Source organism: Pelmatolapia mariae, linkage group LG16_19 (assembly GCF_036321145.2).
Source record: "Pelmatolapia mariae isolate MD_Pm_ZW linkage group LG16_19, Pm_UMD_F_2, whole genome shotgun sequence".
Lineage (NCBI taxonomy): Eukaryota > Metazoa > Chordata > Actinopteri > Cichliformes > Cichlidae > Pelmatolapia > Pelmatolapia mariae.
Genome location: NC_086241.1, coordinates 30,294,269 through 30,314,737, shown reverse-complemented (window position 1 = coordinate 30,314,737; position 20,469 = coordinate 30,294,269). Strand labels below are relative to the sequence as shown.

The 20,469-nt window shown below is 40.0% G+C and overlaps 2 protein-coding genes across 2 annotated transcripts; both read right to left on the bottom strand.

Moving 5' to 3' along the window:
- Positions 1-5,809: 5,809 nt before the first annotated feature.
- LOC135933835 (trace amine-associated receptor 13c-like) lies at positions 5,810-8,449 on the bottom strand. Its single transcript, XM_065472066.1, has 4 exons — positions 8,320-8,449; positions 7,839-7,938; positions 7,027-7,140; positions 5,810-6,602 (listed from the first exon to the last, which is right to left on the bottom strand). Exons 1-4 carry the CDS (start codon positions 8,447-8,449, stop codon positions 5,810-5,812), a joined length of 1,137 nt encoding a protein of 378 aa, XP_065328138.1.
- A 10,802-nt stretch (positions 8,450-19,251) lies between these two features.
- Positions 19,252-20,469, bottom strand: LOC134644546 (trace amine-associated receptor 1-like). The gene is made up of 2 exons (XM_063497635.1): positions 20,294-20,469; positions 19,252-20,065 (listed from the first exon to the last, which is right to left on the bottom strand). The coding sequence occupies exons 1-2, from the start codon at positions 20,467-20,469 to the stop codon at positions 19,252-19,254; spliced, it is 990 nt and encodes a 329-aa protein (XP_063353705.1).

The window sequence follows — 20,469 nt, the reverse complement described above, 5'->3', positions numbered from 1 at the left end:
CATCAGTCGGCTGCAAATCCTGCAGCTCTCAGTTAAGAGCTTTTGCTCGCAGAGCCATTATATCTGTTTTTGATACCCAGCCACCCCCACCCACCCATCCACCCCTATGCACCCCTACCCACCCCTGCACCATATGTTTCTTTCACACAAGCTTTTACTTTGTCTTGTCAATATCTCACACACAGTCATTTAAAAATATTTTATTCATGACTGCTGGGGTGTTAGCGGTAGCTTAGGAGGTCATCTACTGATCGGAACATATGTGGGTTAACCCCTGGCTGCTTCAAATGCATTCCAAATATCTTTGGGCGGCATAAAAACCCCAAGTTGCTCTCCGGTGCATCCACAGGAGTATGAAAGTGTCTGACTGGTATAGAAAGCACTTAAGTATGTGAATGGGTGAATCAGGCATGTTGTATAAAGCACTTTGATTGCTCCAGGAGAGTAGAAAAGTGCTATTTAAAAATCAGTCAATTTCCCAGTTATTGGTAGATTATGCCTTCTGAAACTGACACTGCCATTTTACTGTGTTAAAACACAGTACACAGTATTATACACAGTATTTAAATATTGCATATACTGCATTAGCATCATAGTTGCATACTTTGAGGAGGCTCCAAAGGCTACATCCAGGAAAGTAGGTGGGCCGCTACAAATTCTCCCAATCTTGAACACATGCTACCCATTTACAACAAGGCAAGGCAAGTTTATTTATATAGCACAATTCAACAACAAGGTGATTCAAAGTGCTTTACAGAAACGTGTCAGCTTTTGACACGGTCGACCATGACATCCTGTTATCACGGTTAGAATTTCATGCTGGCCTAAAAGGATCTGCCCTACAGTGGTTTCGGTCCTACTTGTCAGAAAGGTCTTTTCATGTCAATATGGGCCCCCATAACTCCAAAATAGCCCCTCTTAAATACGGTGTACCTCAAGGCTCTATTTTGGGTCCTGCCCTGTTCGCACTCTATTTGTTGCCATTGGGTTCCATCGTCTCGCGGTACAGCATTTCATTTCACTGTTTTGCTGATGATTTGCAGATTTATCTACCTTTAAAAGCAGGGTCAGACCATCCCCAGCTCTTATTACGCTGCCTTGACGACGTCAAACAGTGGTTGTCATTACATTTTTTAAAGCTAAATGAAAATAAAACTGAAGTTGTCATTTTTGGCAAATTTAATCACATCAATAGCACTCTGGGCCCCCTTTCCTCCTATTGTAAAACACATGTAAAAAAACCTCTGTGTCTACATTGATGGTTCTTTTAAATTGAATAAGCAGGTGAGTGCAGTAGTTCAGTCCTGCTTCTTTCAGTTAAGACAGCTAGCCAAGGTAAAGCCATACCTCCCGGGTAACGTCTTTGAACGTGTTATTCCCCTTTTCCTTACTTGCAGATTGGACTACTGCAATTCACTGTATTATGGTCTAGACCAGGCCACCATCCATCGTCTTCAGATGGTCCAAAATGCAGCTGCTCGCCTGCTAACTAGTACCAAACAGAGAGAGCATATAACCCCAGTTTTAGCTTCTTTACACTGGCTTCCTGTCTCCTACAGGATCCAATAATAACTTTTACTTTTTGTTTTTAAGTCACTTAACGCCCGAGCCCCTCCTTACCTGTCTGAGCTCCTCTCTGCTTATGCTCCAGGAAAAACCATGAGGTCTAGCTCAAAATTAATGCTGTCCATCCCATGGACTTATCTCAAATCTCGTGGTGATAGAGCCTTCTCTGTGGCAGGTCCCAGATTTCGGAATAGTCTCCCCCTAAATGTTAGATCTGCACAAACACTTGAACAATTTAAATCACTACTAAAGACACATTTTTATGCCCTGGCTTTTAACACACTATGACCCAAGCATTCTGGTCTTATTTTAAATAGTTTTAGTTATTGTTTTAATTCTTTTATTGTCCTATTATTGTTTTATATTGTTATTATTGTATTACATTGTTGCTTTTTAATGCCATTTTTATATTGCTAAGCACTTTGTGCAGCATTGGCTGTTTGAAATGTGCTATATAAATAAACTTGACCTTGACCTTGACCTTGGCAGTGTTGGGAAGGTTACTTTTAAAATGTATTCCATTACAGATTACAGAATACATGCCCCAAAAATGTATTCTGTAACGTATTCCGTTACGTTACTCAATGAGAGTAACGTATTCTGAATACTTTGGATTACTTAATATATTATCATGCTTTTTACAACTACATGAATGTACTATTGCTGTGATTTATTACTGTTACTGAAGGTCCGCGGCTCCGAACCGTAGTAAAGGCACCTCTGGCTAATACGTCGGGCTCCGTGTTGGGCTCGTAGCCGAAAACTAGCTTTACTTTGTTGTCTGGGTCAACTTTGCTTGCGAGAGACAGAGAGAGGCGTTGAAAGGCTGCTGCAACGGAACTTATTGTTTCGGAGGAAAACACGAACACAGCGTACAGTCGAGTCTTAATAGCTTACTTACAACTGGGCTCGTCAGGCACTCTTCTTGGCTGCAGTGGTTATTATTATATTTACATGCTTCCAGCTCGCGTTTTTGCTCGATGACAGCTCGGACTTTTCCACTCTCCTTTTTCTCCCTCCTCGCGCTCACAGACACATAACGGGTATGGCAGTCCATTCTCCCTGCAGCACGGACTACACTGCCCATGAGGCTACATTCTTTAGAGCTATACCTGTAGCATTCTGCCTATTAGCTTAGCACAACAACAACAACAACAACAACAAAAAGGCGCTCTCTCACCCAGGAAACACGCAGAGAGAGAGCGTCACCCTGTAACCATGGCAACCGTAACGCTGCCGCCTGGAACAACAGAACATAGCTGTCAAATAAAACCCAAACAGTCCTGACCCGCCACAATATGAAACAGGAAAGTACCGCCGTGTAATCCATTTATTTCAACAAAGTAACTGTATTCTAAATACCACCTTTTTAAACGGTAACTGTAACGGAATACAGTTACTCATATTTTGTATTTTAAATACGTAACGGCGGTACATGTATTCCGTTACTCCCCAACACTGGACCTTGGTTAAATTGCATTTTGATCACTGTAGAAAGAAAGACTCTGCAGCAGATTAGAATCAAGAAGAACATTAAATGTATAAATCATTTAATAAATCACCAAATTAATACATGCATGTTCCTGTGACAATGCGCCTCATCAAGGAAACACAAAGACTTTAGGGAAGACCCCCTATTGTAGCTATTACAGCTATTTTGTGGAATATTTATTGGTCAGCAGTATTCCTGTTGATCTGTAATCTGGATCTTAGAACCTGCTCTGGAGTAGACTAGGTTTGCAGTATACATTACCATGGTGATGTACAGTGGTAAGAACCAAAGGAACCACCTTTGCGAAGCAGTACTAACGGTTAAACCTGAAGGTAGAAGTGTAAGTATAATTCTGCTTCATAGTGAAGGTTTCAGACTGCAGTATATGAACTCGACTATGAAAAGGCAGGCATTTGGCTCGTCACTTTGTTATTGCATTAAAAAAATGTGCATAATTACAAACATACGCACGGCACTCAGAGAAATGTAGGCACGTTTATAAAAGGCAAAACTGTCTCTTAGACTGCAGGGCATAGTGAGATACAAACAGGAAAGACATTTCCTCAGTAGGGAGTAGGGAATCAATGAACTCACTCATAGTTGTCTGTGATGTCATCATCAACAAGTTTCCATTTGTTCGCAGTTTTCCAGCAGGTCCCTGCTGAACAACTAGCTGCACAAGCTGACAAATAACCATTTCCAAATTCTAATATACAGCTGGTGTTTAGAATACAGTTGAATAAATATTAAAAACAGATGATGTAATAATTTCTTGAGAGGCTGGAGTCTTCAGTATCCACAATCAGCATTAACTGGTTCAGACGATTCTCATCCCGGTGGATATATACTTACTCTTTCCTCCTTCTATACAAAGATTTCTGGAAATTTAATTGCTACAGACCCCCAAACTTCATGTGGCCTTCAGATTTCCTCAAGAAGAGTGTCTAGAGGGCTTCTTGGAATGGGTTTTTCAGGGCCAAGCAGCTGCATCCAAGTTTTACAACATCAAGTGCAATGCAAAGCATCAGATGCAGTGGTCTAAAGCACATTGCTGCTGGAGAGCAGTAGACATAAATTCTCTGCAGTGACAAATCACACTAATGGCAATCCAATGATGAGACTGCTAAATACTGATTTTCATAGTTTGTAGGTTAGTCTGCCATCTTCTGCATGCCATCTCATGTTCTTTTAAGGTTATTAGTGATCAATTTTCCCTCAGGACAGTTTTAATATTCAAGTTTAGCCTTTTTTTTTCTGTTCTAATAACTTTTCTTATCTCCTTTATGGAATGCTATGTACTTTACCTCGTCACATTCTTTAGGTTTTTTGTGACCTATAGCTTATGGTTTGGATACTCTTCTTGTCTTCCTGTCTTGTCTTCTTCACACACTAAGGTTGGTTATAGAGTTTCACAGGACTCCATGCTAGGACTAATTCTTTTCACATTTAACATACTTCCCAAAGATATTTTTATTATAAGGCACATATATTTGTATTGCTGTGTAGCTGGTAATATAAAGCAGTCCATTGAAGGCAGAAGACACACTCCAATTACTTAAACTGAGGAATGTCTTATTGACATAATGGTATGGATGAGCTCTAATTTGTTGATTCTAAGTTCAAATAAAATTCAGGTTATTATATTCTGGCCTAAAAATCCTAAAAAGTAACGCTCCTAATAAAAGTTCCCCAAAAATGTTTTGGTTGATACAAAAAGCTCCAACCAGAGTACTCACAGGGACAAGAAAGAAAGAGTATTTTTCTCATGTCTCCTGTTAAATCACAAATTATTTAAAGTATCCATAAAAGGTCTTGAATTGTCAGACTTCATCTTATCTTAAAGATCTCATAATAAACTTAATAATAAACTGTAATAATAAACGTTGCTATGTTGGGAGGCACAGCCTTTAGCTTTTAGGCCTCTCTTATGTGAAACCAGTTTGGATTTGGATGAGACACACCCACCCTTTCAAGATTAGGCGTAGTTTTAAGCCTAATCGTGAAAGGGTGGGTGTGTCTCATGCAAACTTTTTCAAGTTTTCAGTCTCTTCTGCATCTTCTTCTTTTTTAAGTGCATGTGAATATGTTTACTCACCACTCTGTCTTTAATTATTAGTTGTTGTTAATATCTGGCACTCTTCCACAGTCCTGTCTTCTTCTCCTCATCTCTAACTGATTGCAACAGATAGCTGCCCCTCCCTGAGCCTGGTTCTGCTGGAGTTTTCTTCCTGTTATAAAGGAGTTTTTGATATCTACTGTCAACAAGTGGTGCTAATAGAGGGGTCTCCTGATTGGTGGGGTTTTTCCTCTTTTATTATATGGAATTTATGGTTTAAAAGAAAGCACCTTGAGGTTACTGTTGTTGTACAACTGAAATTAATGCAGGAACTGTTGCTGTGACCCTCTAATGTCTCATTGTATCATTAGATAATAATATAATCAGAAATTAGAAAAATTATATCTGTACATTTTACTGATTATATTTTTCTCAGATAGATAAATGTGGTCACAGCCAATAATTTTTTTTCAGCCATTAAAAAAATCAGTATTTTTAACTTATTCAAGAAATTTTTTTAACATAAAAGGCATTAAATTTAAACAAGTGTATGAGTAAAGCTGTTGTTAGTAAAATAAAACATCTTTTTTTCCTATCTACTTTCTTAAAACATTCAAATGCAATTTCTCTTTTCTCAAGATTACTAGATGTATGGATTTACTGACTTATGATCAAAAGGGTTTTTTGTTTGTTGTTTATAATATGTTAGTATCACTGCTGTGACGCTTAAAGATCTGCAGAGTGATGATAAGTTTAAAAGATTTTCTAAACCAGGGATAAAACAAAGCATAGATCATTGGATTTAGAAAAGAGTTAAAATAAAAGGCAATGATCACAAAAAATGCAAATGAATCATTGATCACATTTTCTTCAACAAGGGTATAGCAGTAAAATGGACAGTAGCTTGCAAGAAACACAACTACTAGAACACCCAGAGTCCTGGCTGCTTTCAACTCAGATTTGGATTTTGCAAATGCTGCCACGTGAGAGCGCATTGCACGAGCCTGAGACACAGCCACTACAAATATTCTCATATACAGAACTATGATGACAGTGATGGGAACACAAAAAGATAAAACAAGGTCAGCAGTTCCTGCAATATCATTGATGACAAGGACACACTCTCCATAGCAGGATTTATACCTGCCTGGTTTAATTAGGAAGTCTTTTAGGCAAAGAGTGATGTAGAAAACGGCATAAAACCAACACAGACAAACACTGAGTTTCACTCTCGCCACAGTCATTCTGCTGGGGTAATGCAGAGGGTCACAAATAGCTACATAGCGGTCAACTGAAATTAGAACTATGATTCCTGTTGAAGCACAGGTAATGTTGCCAGTCAGATAAAAATAAAAAGAACATATAACATCACCAAATACCCAGCAGGTTGTGCTTCTAAAGATTTCTAAAGGTATCAACAGGAGACCCACAAGTAAGTCTGAGACAGCCAGAGAGAGGAGGAGGATGTTAGTGGGTGTGTGCAGCTGCCTGCAACAAGAGAGAAAAGAATATAATACAAATTAAGAATGGCAAAATAGCTTTAGTGAAAATTCTACACAAATACAAATTTAATACACAAATACACAAAGAATACACCAAATTAATTTCATTCATGCACTGAACCTTCTAAAATTTAAACAGTGATTTCAGCTCAAAAGTTCATCTGAGGAAGAGAGAGATTGTAAAGAAGATAAGACAGCTGAAAGGACCCGTCGTTAAATCATGTACTAATCATGCCAAAATGTCTTTAGTGTAAATGTTTCCTTAATTAAAACATGATTAAGTTTAGTCAACAGCCATTGTTAAGCTGGAGATATGTATCTCTTGGACTTCGTTCATTCATTGATGAAAATTCAAGTTTTCACATATCTAACACTTAAACTGCAGTTTCAACAAAAAAGTTAATCTCTGCCTGAAGTGGGAGACTGAGATGATGACCAGGAGGTTCAGAGCAACAGTGATCAGAGAGATGCAGAACAGCACAATGTACAGAAACACAGCTTTGGACCAGTGAAGTGTCGGCTTCCTGCAGGAATTGTTGAGTAGTTGTTGAAAACAAAGCTCAGCTCCTTTCTGTATCTCCATTATCATATAACTGCAGATCCTGCAGCTCTCTGATGAGAGCTTTTACTCAAAGAACTTTTATATCTCTTTTTGCTCGCCTTCCTCCCACCCCCATTCCCTCCTCTTTCTTTTGAGACAACCTTTTTCTTCTATGTCACTTTTGGCTACTGCTGTGACATAAATAACATTTAATTGAATTGAAGTATCTCAAAAATAGTGCATGTATGTATTGAGACTTATGTATGATGCAAATTGTTCTTCTGAACTTTGGAGGTACTTAAGGACAGCACGAGAGCTCACCATGTTTTACTCCAACTTTAATCTTGGTTTCACACAACTGAACTCATAAAGCGGCAAACACCTCCTACAACCCCAAAACATTACCCCTCTCACTTCCCTTCTCACTAGGTGTGAGTGGACCCCTAGAGGTCCGCCACATATCCCCCAAACACCCCGTAGGGTGTCTTATTAGTCCAGGACCCAGGGCTTAAGCAAACAGCCAGAACGGCTGAACCTAGGAGGCGGAGAACTTGTAGGGCATCCTCCAGTCTGTGAAGGATGCCCTCCACAGACTGTTTTGTTTCTTTGCCTTATTACTTGGCATCTCTATGTGCCACTCATTCTAAAGGCTGTCCTGCCATTGAGACTAATTATGCTGACCCTTCTGTGATTATTCCTGTCTTTGAACCCAGCTCTGTTGAAGGCTGCACCTGTATCGGTACTTCGAGGGAGCACAGCTGACGCCCCGCTCGCCGAGTTTCTGCGAGTCCAGGCACCAAGCATATTGTGACTGATAGTTCTATGTAGGATTTGGATCACATTATGAACCTTTTGTGAATGATTCCATGAACACTTTTGCTGTGGCTAACTCTGGCATGACTGAGACTGATTATAAACTCCTAAGTAATGTTTTCAGGGACAATGCTATGAGTGTTTTTCATGTGGCTGAACCAACTCATTCCAGCCTGAAACTCTGTTTGAATCTTGCTCGAGGCTGAAAAAGATGTGTTTAGCTGTTCAGAAGGAGATTCCAAAGACTGTTTCAGTTGCTGCTTCCCTGTTAGCACCTCAAGGAGCCACAGGTCAAGTTGCAGCTCCTGCTTCAAGGGCAGCTGAGCGCTGCTTGCTCTTGCATCCGTACCTGATCTCTGGGTGGAGGCAGCGGTTGTCCAGTCAGCACCTGTGCCAGTTCCAGCTCCTAGGGTCAGAACAGCCATGAACCAGCCATCTGCTGCACCCGTACCTACACCTTGGGTGGGAGTGGCTGGCATCTAGTCTGTCCCTGCACCCATGCCGGCTCCTAGGTTTAGGCCAGCCAGGGCACAGTCAAGCTCCCCACCCATACCAATCTCTCGGGTGGAAGCAGTTGGTGCTCAGCAGGTGCCTGCACCTGTTCATGTCTCCGCTGGCAGCTCAGGTGAGCTGCTCCAGCAGTATGTGGCTTCCACGCTGCCATCTGCTTCTGCTGGCGACTCTGGAGAGCCCATCCAGCATCCAGCCATGCCGCCTGGAGGCTCAGCCGAGCCCATCCAGCACCTTGCTCAACCGCCTGTAGTTACCATATCGCAACCATGTGCTCAACCTTTTGTGGCTACCGTGCTGCCCCCAATCCAACCGCCTGCTGCAGCCACACCGCCTATGGCTCAACCTCCTGTGGCTTTCACACCGCTACCTGCAGCTGCCATGCTGCCTTTAGCTCCATCACCTGCAGCAACCACATCTGACCCTGCCACGACTCAGTCAATTCAATTCAATTCAATTTTATTTATATAGCGCCAAATCACAACTACAGTCTCCTTAAGTCTCCTTTATATTGTAAGGTAGACCCTACAATAATAGATACAGAGAAAAACCAAACAATCAAATGACCCCCTATGAGCAAGCACTTTGACGACAGTGGGGAGGAAAAACTCCTTTTTAACAGCAAGAAATCTATGCCAGAACCAGGCTCAGGGAGGGGCGGCCATCTGCTGCGACCGGTTGGGTTGAATGACGGCCCTTTGGTGGCCCAAAGAATGACAGCCCTTTGGGGACCCAGAACAGGTTTGCCAGAGGTAATCCACACATGGGCCAGCACAGGACCACCAGTGTTTCTGCAACTGGCTTTATGCTAGACCATGTGCGGATTACCTCTGGCAAAGCAGATCTGAGACACCAAAGGGCTGTCATTCTTTGCGGTATGTGGGCCATGTGTGAGCAGATTGTGTGGGCCAGATCCAGGTTCCCACCAATTTTGCTATGTGGGAATGTGTTTATTAATCCAATGATAAGACTACTAAATACTGATTTTCATCACTATTTAGTAGGCGACAGGACACATCTTTAAGGAGAGTCAGTGGAGCAGGAATGGCAGAGGGACAATGTGTTCTGTTTCTGTTTTAGCCATTAGTTTGTCAGTTCGTCTGCCATCTTCTGCATGCCATCCCATGTTCTTTAAGGTTATTAGTGATCAATTGTTCCTCAAGACAGTTTTAATATTCAAGCTCAGCCTTTTTTTCTGTTCTAATAAGTCTGTGGGCTTCTCTTATCTCTTTTCTGGAATGCTATGTACTTTACCTTCTTTAGGTTATTTTGTGACCTATAGCATATTGTTTATAGATACACTTTAACTTATTTCTTTTTAATTATTGCATCCTCAAGCATGTGGTGTCTTCTTCACACACTCAGGTTAGTTATAGAGTTCCACAGGGCTGTGTGCTAGGACTAATTATTTTTAAATTTAACATGCTTCCCTTAGGTATTATTATTAGAAGGCACATCATACATTTGTATTGCTGTGCAGCGAGTAATGTGCGCCTTTATCTGTACAAGAAGCCAGAAGACACACACATTTTATTTTACCAATTAAACACCAATTAACTGATGAATGTGTTATGACATAATGGTATGGATGACCTCTAATTTCTTGCTTTTAAATTCAAATAAAATTCAGATTACTCTATTCTGGCCTAAAAATCCTAAAAAATATGCCTTCTAATAAAAGCTCCCTGAAAATGTTTTGGTTAATCCAAAATGCTCCAACCAGAGTACTCGCAGGGACCAGAAAGAAAGAATTTTTTTCACCTGCATGTCTCCTGTTAAATCAAAATTCTAATTTAAAGTCTTCATACAAAGTTTTGAATTATCAGACCTCATCTTATATTAAAAATGTAACAATGGGCTCAATAGAGTACTTTAAAATGTTAAGGAATGGGAGGCACAGTCTTTAACTTTCAGGCCTCTCTTCTGGATGAGAGACACCCTCTCTACTTTCAAGATTAGGCTTAGGCTGCTGGAGGTTTCTTCCTGTAATAAAGGAGTTTTTGATATTTACTTTCAACAAGTGGTGCTAATAGAGGGGTCTTATGATTATTGGGGTTTTCCCTCTTTTATTATATGGAATTTACTATTTAAAAGAAAGCACCTTGAGGTGATAGTTGTTGTACAACTGAAATAAATGCAGGAACTGTTGTGACCCTCTAACGTCTCATTGTATCATTACATAATAATGTAATCAGAAATTAGAAAAATTATATCTAATTTGTTACTGACTTTTCTTTTCTCAGAAAAGTACATGCACAGATAGATAAATGTGGTCAAATTTAATGCATTTTTTATTAGTAAAAAAAAAATCTGTATTTTTACCTTAGTGTGTGAAGAGGACTCTCCATTTACATGCACAGATAGATAAATGTGGTCAAATTTAATGCATTTTTTATTAGTAAAAAAAAAATCTGTATTTTTAACTTATTCGAGAAAATTGTTTTAATATAAGAGGCATTAAATTTATAAAAGTGTATGAGTAAAGCTGTTGTTAGCAAAATAAAACATCTTTTTCCTATCTACTTTCTTGAAACATTTAAATTTGATTTTTCATTTCTCCAGATTACTAGATGTATGATGTACTGACTTATAATGTTTGTTGTTTATAATATGTTAGTATCACTGCTGTGACGCTTAAAGATCTGCAGAGTGATGATAAGTTTAACAGATTTTCTAAACCAGGGATAAAACAAGGTATAGATCATTGGGTTTAGAAAAGAGTTAAAATAAAAGGCAATGATCACAAAAAATTCAAATGAATCGTTGATCACATTTTCTTCAACAAGGGTATAACAGTAAAATGGACAGTAGCTTGCAAGAAACACAACTACTAGAACACCCAGAGTCCTGGCTGCTTTCAACTCAGATTTGGATTTTGCAACTGCTGTAACATGAGAGCGCATTGCACGAGCCTGAGACACAGCCACTACAAATATTCTTATATAAAGAACTATGATGACAGTGATGGGAACACAAAAAGATAAAACAAGGTCAGCAGTTCCTGCAGTATCATTGATGACAAGGACACACTCTCGATAGCAGGAGTTATACCTGCCTGGTTTAATCAGGAAGTCTTTTAGGTAAAGAGTGATGTAGAAAACAGCATAAAACCAACACAAACACTGAGTTTCACTCTCGCCACAGTAATTCTGGTGGGGTAATGCAGAGGGTCACAAATAGCTACATAGCGGTCAACTGAAATTAGAACTATGATTCCTGTTGAAGCACAGGTAATGTTGCCAGTCAGATAAAAATAAAAAGAGCATATAACATCACCAAATACCCAGCAGGATGTGCTTCTAAAGATTTCTAAAGGTATCAACAGGAAATCGACAAGTAAGTCTGAGACAGCCAGAGAGAGGAGGAGGATGTTAGTTGGTGTGTGAAGCTGCCTGCAACAAAAGAGAAAAGAATATAATACAAATTAAGAATATCAAAATATCTTTAGTGAAAATTCTATTAGTAAAATGTTTATATTAGTAAGATATGATTAGGTCTAAGAAAATGCAAAATTACAATGGTTAAAATACACAAAGAATGCGCCAAATTAATTTCATTCAACGTGCATTGAACCTTATAAAATTTAAACTGTGATTTCAGCTCAAAAGTTTGAAAAAGATAAGACAGTTGAGAGGACCAGTGTCTATGTCATGTACATGTAATCATGCCAAAATGTCTTTAGTGAAAATGTTTCCTTAGTTAAAACACCTCTCTTTCACTTCATTTATTCATTGATGAAAATTCAAGTTTTCACATATCTAACACTTAAACCGCAGTTTCAACAGAAAAGTTAATCTCTGCCTGAAGTGGGAGACCGAGATGATGACCAGGAGGTTCAGAGCAACAGTGATCAGAGAGATGCAGAACAGCACAATGTATAGAAGCATAGCTTTGGACCAGTTAAGTGTCGGCTTCCTGCAGGAATTGTTGAGTAGTTGTTGAAAACAAAGCTCGGCTCCTTTCTGTATCTCCATTATCACAAAACTGCAGATCCTGCAGCTCTCTGATGAGAGCTTTTACTCAAAGAACTTTTATATTTGCCCCCCACCCCCACGCTTTCTTTTCAGACCGCCTTTTGCTTTCACATTTTCAAACTCACTGTTGGCAACTATTGCTGTGCATAAATAACATTTAATTTAATAGCGTATTTAGAGTAGCATAGCCTACTATAGCGTATTTAATAGACGTATTTCACAAATGGTCCATGTATGTATCAGGACTAATGATGCAAGTTACTGGTAGATTGTTGTGCCTTCTGAAACTTAAAAACACAAACTAGGGTGATAATAATGAACAAAACCAACTAAACTATACTAAAAGGACATGATAGTTACTTATTTTTAACACACCCTCAGAAATTATACCACAGGGAGCTTAGGAGGGCAAGCCTAATCTTCACCTTAAAGCCAGGACTGGGATAGCTTAAGGCGATTGCTTGGAATCCAAACCACATATTAACAGACAGGGAGGTACTAGTCTTCTGAAACAGAATTTATTATGTTTATTTATTCCTACATCTTAAATGGTGTGTCAGATCTAACCTCCCCTGCCCTACCAGTGGGTCACTAGAGGGTGGAGTAAACCAAATATAACAGAAAAGGTACACAAAATATTATTTACTCTAGAATGTCTGAATCTGAATTGGAGTTCTGGACCATGGCTGCTGTCTAACAACCTACAGTTGAAAAGTCTTGCAGAGGGTGTCTCAGAAGAAATGTTACCAGTGTGGCTTGTTGACTTTGCAACTGATGGTACAACTGCTTTGATAGGCTAATGTAGAGGAACACCCACTGTAGAATATATATACTGGAAGTGCTGGGTATACAAGTCTGGCCTAGGTCTCCTGTCAGAAAGACTGCAGCAGTCCAGGAGTTGGGTTAACTGTCTTTAATTAAGTTCCAAAGAAGAATTGCTTACATCAGAGCTTGCCAGGTGTAATCCAAATGCAGTGCAGCCATACGTGAACTTATTGTTGTAGGGGATACTGTATATGTGACTATGAGCCTGGTTTTCTGGAAACAGAAAGAGGTATTCTATAATTAGCAGAGTCAAAGATAATTAAGAAAACAATCACAACGCATCATCTACTCAACACAGCAACATTTTACGTCCATTTATGGAACATTTTATGTCCACAAGGGGTTCAATTTTCAATTCAATTTAATTCAATTTTATTTATATAGCACCAAATCACAACAACAGTTGCCTCAAGGTGCTTTATATTGTACAGTAGATCCTACAATAATAGATACAGAGAAAAACACAACAATCATATGACACCCTATGAGTAAGCACTTTGGCGACAGTGGGAATGAAAAACTCCCTTTTAACAGGAAGAAACCTCCGGCAGAACCAGACTCAAGGAGGGGCGGCCATCTGCTGTGACCGGTTGGGGTGAGAGAAGGAAGACAGGACAGAAGACATGCTGTGGCAAATAGACAGAGATTAATAACAAGTATGATTCAATGCAGAGAGGTCTATTAACACATAGTGAGCGAGAAAGGTGACTGGAAAGTAAAAACTCAATGCATCATGGGAATCCCCCGGCAGCCTACGTCTATTGCAGCATAACTAAGGGAGGATTCAGGGTCACCTGATCCAGCCCTAATTATATGCTTTAGCAAAAAGGAAAGTTTTAAGCCTAATGTCAAAAGTAGAGATAGTGTCTGTCTCCCGAATCCAAACGGGAAGCTGGTTCCATAGAAGAGGGGCCTGAAAACTGAAGGCTCTCCCTCCCATTCTACTTTTAAATACTCTAGGAACAACAAATAAGACTGCAGTGAAAGAGCGAAGTGCTCTAATAGGGTGATATGGTACTACAAGGTCATAAAGATAAGATGGGGCCTGATTATTTAAGACCTTGTATGTGAGGAGCAGGATTTTGAATTCAATTCTGGATTCAACAGGAAGCCAATGAAGGGAAGCCAATACAGGAGAAATATGCTCTCTCTTTCTAGTCCCTGTCAGTACTCTTGCTGCAGCATTTTGGATTGATTGAAGGCTTTTCAGGGAGTTTTAGGACATCCTGATAATGATGAATTACAGTAGTCCAGCCTGGAATTATGTGCATTGAAAGACATGTCTTGGTCAAAAATGACTCCAAGGTTCCTCACAGTGTTATTGGAGGCCAAGGCAATACCATCTATAGTAAGAATCTGGTTAGATACCATATTTCTAAGATTTTCAGGGCCGAGTACAATAACCTCAGTTTTATCTGAATTAAGAAGCAGAAAGTTAGTGGCCATCCAGGTCTTTATGTCTTTAAGACATTCCTGCAGTTTAACTAATTGGTGTGTGTTATCTGGCTTCATGGGTAGATAGAGCTGGGTGTCATCAGCATAGCAGTGAAAATGTATGCTATGTCTTCTGATGATACTGTCTAAGGGAAGCATGCATAATATAAACAGAATTGGTCCTAAATGGTAAATGGCCTGTATTTGTATAGCGCTTTTATTGGTCTCTAAGGACCCCAAAGCGCTTTACACATTCAGTCATCCACCCATTCACACACTAGTGATGGCAAGCTACATTGTAGCCACAGTCACCCTGGGGCACACTGACAGAGGCAAGGCTGCTGGACACTGGCGCCACCGGGCCCTCTGACCACCACCAGTAGGCAACGGGTGAAGTGTCTTGCCCAAGGACACAACAATCGAGACTGTCGGAGCCAGGGCTCGAACCCGCAACCTTCCGATTACAAGACGAACTGCCAACTCTTGAGCCACGATCTCCCCGATCCTAGCACTGAACCCTGTGGAACACCATAGTTGACCTTAGTGTGTGAAGAGGACTCTCCATTTACATGCACAAATTGGAGTCTATTAGATAGATATGATACAAACCACTGCAGTACCTGTAATACCTACAGCGCGCTCTAATTGAAGAATATTGTGGTCAACAGTATCGAACGCTGCACTGAGGTCTAGCAGGACAAGCACAGAGACAGAGAGTCCAATGTCAGAGGCAATAAGAAGATCATTTGTAACCTTCACTAAAGCTGTTTCTGTGCTGTGATGATCTCTGAAACCTGACTGAAACTCTTCAAATAAGCCATTCCTCTGCAGATGATCTGTTAGCTGTTTGACAACTACTCTTTCAAGGATTAGCTAAGACAGCTGGGTCTAGAGATGGCTTTTTAAGTAATGGTTTAACTACAGCCAGCTTGAAGGCCTGTGTTACATAGCCAATTATTAGAGATAGGTTGATCAGATTTAAGATTGAAGCATTAATTAATGGCAGGACTTCTTTGAGCAGCTTTGTAGGAATGGGGTCTAAAAGACACTTTGATGGTTTGGAGGAAGTAATTATTCAAGTTAACTCAGAAAGATCAATTGGAGAAAAAGAGTCTAAAGGAATATCAATGGTACTAAAAGTAGCTGTGGATAATATTGCATCTGTGAGATGATTATTGGTAATTTTTTCTGTAATGATTAAAATTTTATTTGTAAAGAAATTCATGAAGTCATTACTAGTTAACGTTAAAGGAATGGTTGGCTCAACAGTGCTCTGACTTTTTGTAAGCCTGGCTACAGTGCTGAAGAGAAACCTAGGGTTGTTCTTATTTTCTTCAATCAATGATGAATAGTAAGATATTCTGGCTTTGGGGAGGGCTTATAAAGCAGCAAACTATTTCTCCAGGCTAAATGATGATCTTCTAAATTTGTGACACACCATTTCCTCTCCAGCTTACGAGTTATCTGCTTTAGGCTACGTGTTTGAGAATTAAGTAGTTCTCGTTTGAGGCCTTATTTTTTACAGGAGCTACAGTATCAAGAGTCGTACGTAGTGAGGAGGTAAAATTATTAACAAGATTATCGACCTCTGTTGGAGTAGCATTCAGGTAGCTGCTCGGGGTCACTGTTGACCATAAATTGGCTAAATAGCAGCTGTCTTATAAGTTGTTAATAGTAAAGCACGAACATGGCAAGCTAGCAACAGTTAAACTAAACAATAAACAATAGAAAAGTCCTTTAACCACTGGATGTAATCATCATGCTATTAACTTAGTACTAAATAATTAAATAATCCTACCAACATGGTATCAATATACCGAGGCATAACTTTAACATGCACAATTATAGCCCTTATCATATCCGCTAACCTGTCAAAGGGAATAACGCTTACAGGTTCGTTAACGCACACTTAATCACACAAAACCAACTGCGATGGTCTGCTGCTGCTCATTTAGTCTTTCACTCCCCTCTGCGTGTTGAGCACATGAACACTGATGCGCTTATTCCTTTTGGGTGCACTTGATTCTTGTCTGTACATCCTGAGGTCAAGTCAGAGCAGGAAGTTTGAACACCCACGCTCCGGATTGAAAAAGACCCCAGCCCCATTGAAGCAAAAGATTTGAAAATTGAGAGATGAGAGATGTGTCTAATCAACACACAACAACTGCCAAGACACTAGTGAATCACTTCGCCAAGTCACAAAGTCTCAAAAAAGGAAATTACTAGAACTGTACACATAAATGGACTTCAGCTGTGCAGACCAAGAAAAACTCAGTTTCTGCAGACGAAACTGTTATGGCCTGGGTAATTGAATGTAAGATTGCACTTGGTGCTTAAGCTTCCCTTGTATCCACGCATGGGCAGGGCCAACAGACTCCCTCACCTGGAGCTGATTGAGAAAAATTTAAGACCACTTGAAAAATGGCAGCCACCTAAGAGTTGGCTCCATTGTTCTCCTAAAATATCATCCGTCCTTTGTGGGAGAAAAGGTGGCTGGGTCTTGTAAACATCAGAGCTTCTGGGACTCGGGCATTTGACTTTCCACTCTAACACACAATTTGCCCCAAAACAGATTCTGAGGTTACCTGAGGGCAGTGAATGCAGTTTGTAGTGTCATATTGACCTAAAGTGGATTTTTTTTTCATTATATATCCATTCATCCATCTTCGTCCGCTTATCTGGTCTGGGTCATGGGTTCAGCAGCCTAAGCAGAGAGGCCAGACCTCCCTCTCCCCAGCCACCTCCTCCAGCTTGTCCGGGGGAACATCAAGGCGTTCCCAGGCCAACCATCCAGCGTGTCCTGGGTCTGCCACTGGGGCCTCCTCCCAGTGGGACATGCCCGGAACACCCCAGGAGGCACCCAGGAGGTATCCTTGTCAGATACACCTCAACTGTGTTCTTTCAATGTACAGGAGCAGCGGCTCTACTCTGAGCCCCTCTCACTCCCTTCTCCCGTTCCTCGTGAGGAAGACCCCGAGATACTTAAACTCCTCCACTTAGCACAGGAACTCGTCCCTGACCCGGAGTGGGCACTCCACCCTTCTTTGCCTGAGGACCATGGCCACCGATTTGGAGGTGCTGGTTCTCATTCCCACCTTTTCACACTCAGCTGCAAACTGTTCCAGAGCAAGCTGGAGGCCATCACCCAATAAAGCCAACAGAACCACATCATCCATGAAAAGCAGAGATGAGATTCTGAGACCACCCAATTGAAAGCTTTCCACCACTTGGCTACACCTAGAAATCCCATCCATAAATATTATGAACAGAATCAATGACAAACAGCAGCCCTGACGGAGCCCATCACCCACCAGGAACGAGTCCGACTTATTGCCGTCTCTGTGGACCAAGCTCTTGCAACGGTTGTATAAGGATCGAATGGCCCGTAGCAATGGGCCCAACACCGCATACTCCTCGAGCACAGGACACCTTGAGGTGACACCTTGAGGTGTCCTGTGGGGGGTGTCCTGTGGGGGGGACTCCACGCAACATTGTAGAGGCTTGTGAACCAGGACAACCCTACAACATCCAGAGCTTTCAGGAACTCAGGGTGGACCTCATCCACCCCAGGGGCTCTGCCACCAAGGAGTTGTTTGACTGCCTCAGTGACCATCCCCTTTGTCCCCAGACTCTGCTTCCTCCACAGAAGACGTGCTAGTGGTAGCACATATGATGAAATGGCTCTCATGAAACCAATATAACAGCAGTATATAATAATACTAATAATAATAACAGCAAAAACACATAATGAAACAAATATAATTTTTTACTTATACTGAGCCAAAAGCTGGATTTGAAGATGGATGGAGAGAAATTTACAATTTATGCATAGAAATTCTTTTAAATGTTGTTTTAATCAGAAAGCGTGCTGATTTTACTAGTATTTTTTTTCCTCTGTCAAAGTTGATGTATTTTTTAATCAATGTTTTAATTTCATTTAATAAAATGATCAATGGGATTGAAATTATCGATTTTTTATTAAAATGACAAAAGTACATCTTTTTTCCTCATTTCCACAATTTTGAGACAATCAAAATGAGTTTCACATTTAAAGATTACTAGCTGTATCGTTTTATTGATTTACAATTTTAAAGACATTAACTATGGATTTGTAATTTTTTTTGTAACAATCAGGTATTGCTTGAACTTGTAGTAAAAATGCTAGAGGTCAAATGAGTCAGGTGAGTCAGGAACTTCACTCAATAATCACAAATGTTCTTGTTAATAAATAATTGGCACAAATCTTTAACATTAGAAAGTATGATCAAAATATCCATCTATTGTCAGGTGTGTCAAAGTACAGCCATATTCTTCAAAGTCTGTTTAAGTAAGACAATAAAAATGTATTTGATTATTTCTTTACCTCGAAAACTGCATAAGTAAAGCTCTCCATATGTTAACATGAAATTACGTGTACTAATGAAGAAAGTTTTAAATGTCTGTAACTTTTCAGTAGAAAAGCAATTTTACATTTCCACATTATTTATGTCAATTTTCTGATTTAAGATTTTAGTGATTTAGCAAATTTTATGGACTTTTTATAGTATGTTGGCCTCACTTGTATCATGCATGAATATCTGAAAAGTTATGATAAGTTTAACAGCATTTCTAAACCAGGGGTAAAACAAGGCATAGATTAATGGATTTAAACAAGAGTTAACATGATATAAAATGATCAGAAAAAATCTTGATGAATCACTGACCACATTTTCTTCGACAAGAAAACAGCTGTAAAATGGACAGTAGCATGCAAGAAACACAACTACAAGAATCCCCAGAGTCCTGGCCGCTTTCAACTCAGATTTGTTTGTTTGATTCAGTGAACGCCGAAGTGTGACAGCTGTAACATGAGAGCGCATGGCACGAGCCTGAAAGACGGCTGCCACAAACACTCTAATATACAAAATTATGATGACAGAAACTGGAACAATAAAAGATAAAACAAGGTCAACGGTCCCTGCAATATTACTGATGAGAAACACACACTCTCCATAGCAGGAATTATACCTGCCTGGATTAATTAGAACATCCTTTGTTTGAAGACTGCTGTAGAAAGACGAATAAAACCAACATAGGCACACACTAAGCTTAGCTCTCACCACAGTCATTCTGCTGGGGTAATGCAGAGGGTCACAAATAGCCACATAACGGTCAACTGATATTAGAACTATTATCCCAGTTGAAGCACAGAAAAGATTGGTGCTCAAATAAGCATATACAGAGCACATTAGGTCGCCAAGTACCCAGCAGGCCATGTTTCTAATTATTTCTAATGGCAAAATCAGGAAACCCATGAGAAAGTCTGAGACAGCCAGAGACAGAAGGAAGATGTTAGTGGATGTATGAAGTTGCCTGCAGAAAAACGAAAAGAATATATTACACATTAATAATGTCAAAATGTCTTCTATGAAAAATAAATTAATGAAAATATTCCACTAGTAAAGTATTATTTAGTCTAGGCAAAAAATACACCAAAAATGTGCCAAAATGTTTCATATATTTCATATGTTAAGACTAGTGAGTTTAAAAGTCAAATATCTAAAATTTAACTGTAGTTTCAATTGAAAAGTTAATCTCTGCCTGAAGTGTGAGACTGAGACGATGACCAAAAGGTTTAGAGCAGCAGTGGTCAGAGAGAGGCAGGGCAGCATAATGTTCAGAAACACAGCTTTGGACCAGTGAAGTGTTGGCTTCCTGCATGAACTGTTGAGGAGTTGTGGAAAGCAGAGCTCGGCTCCTTTCTGTATCACCACCAT

What these genes read in the sequence shown, in the direction of transcription:
- LOC135933835 (XM_065472066.1), bottom strand. Translation starts at nt 8,449, where the DNA reads ATGCCAGCCACTCCCACCCAAGGTGTAGGTACGGGTGCAGCAGATGGC. An exon ending in ACAGGAATAATCACAGAAGG is followed by an intron (nt 7,141 to 7,838) that starts GTCAGCATAATT and finishes CAATTCCTGCAG; the next exon opens with GAAGCCGACACTTCACTGGT. An exon ending in ATCTCAGTCTCCCACTTCAG is followed by an intron (nt 6,603 to 7,026) that starts GCAGAGATTAAC and finishes CTCTTGTTGCAG; the next exon opens with GCAGCTGCACACACCCACTA.
- LOC134644546 (XM_063497635.1), bottom strand. Translation starts at nt 20,469, where the DNA reads ATGGTGGTGATACAGAAAGGAGCCGAGCTCTGCTTTCCACAACTCCTC. An exon ending in GTCTCAGTCTCACACTTCAG is followed by an intron (nt 20,066 to 20,293) that starts GCAGAGATTAAC and finishes GTTTTTCTGCAG; the next exon opens with GCAACTTCATACATCCACTA.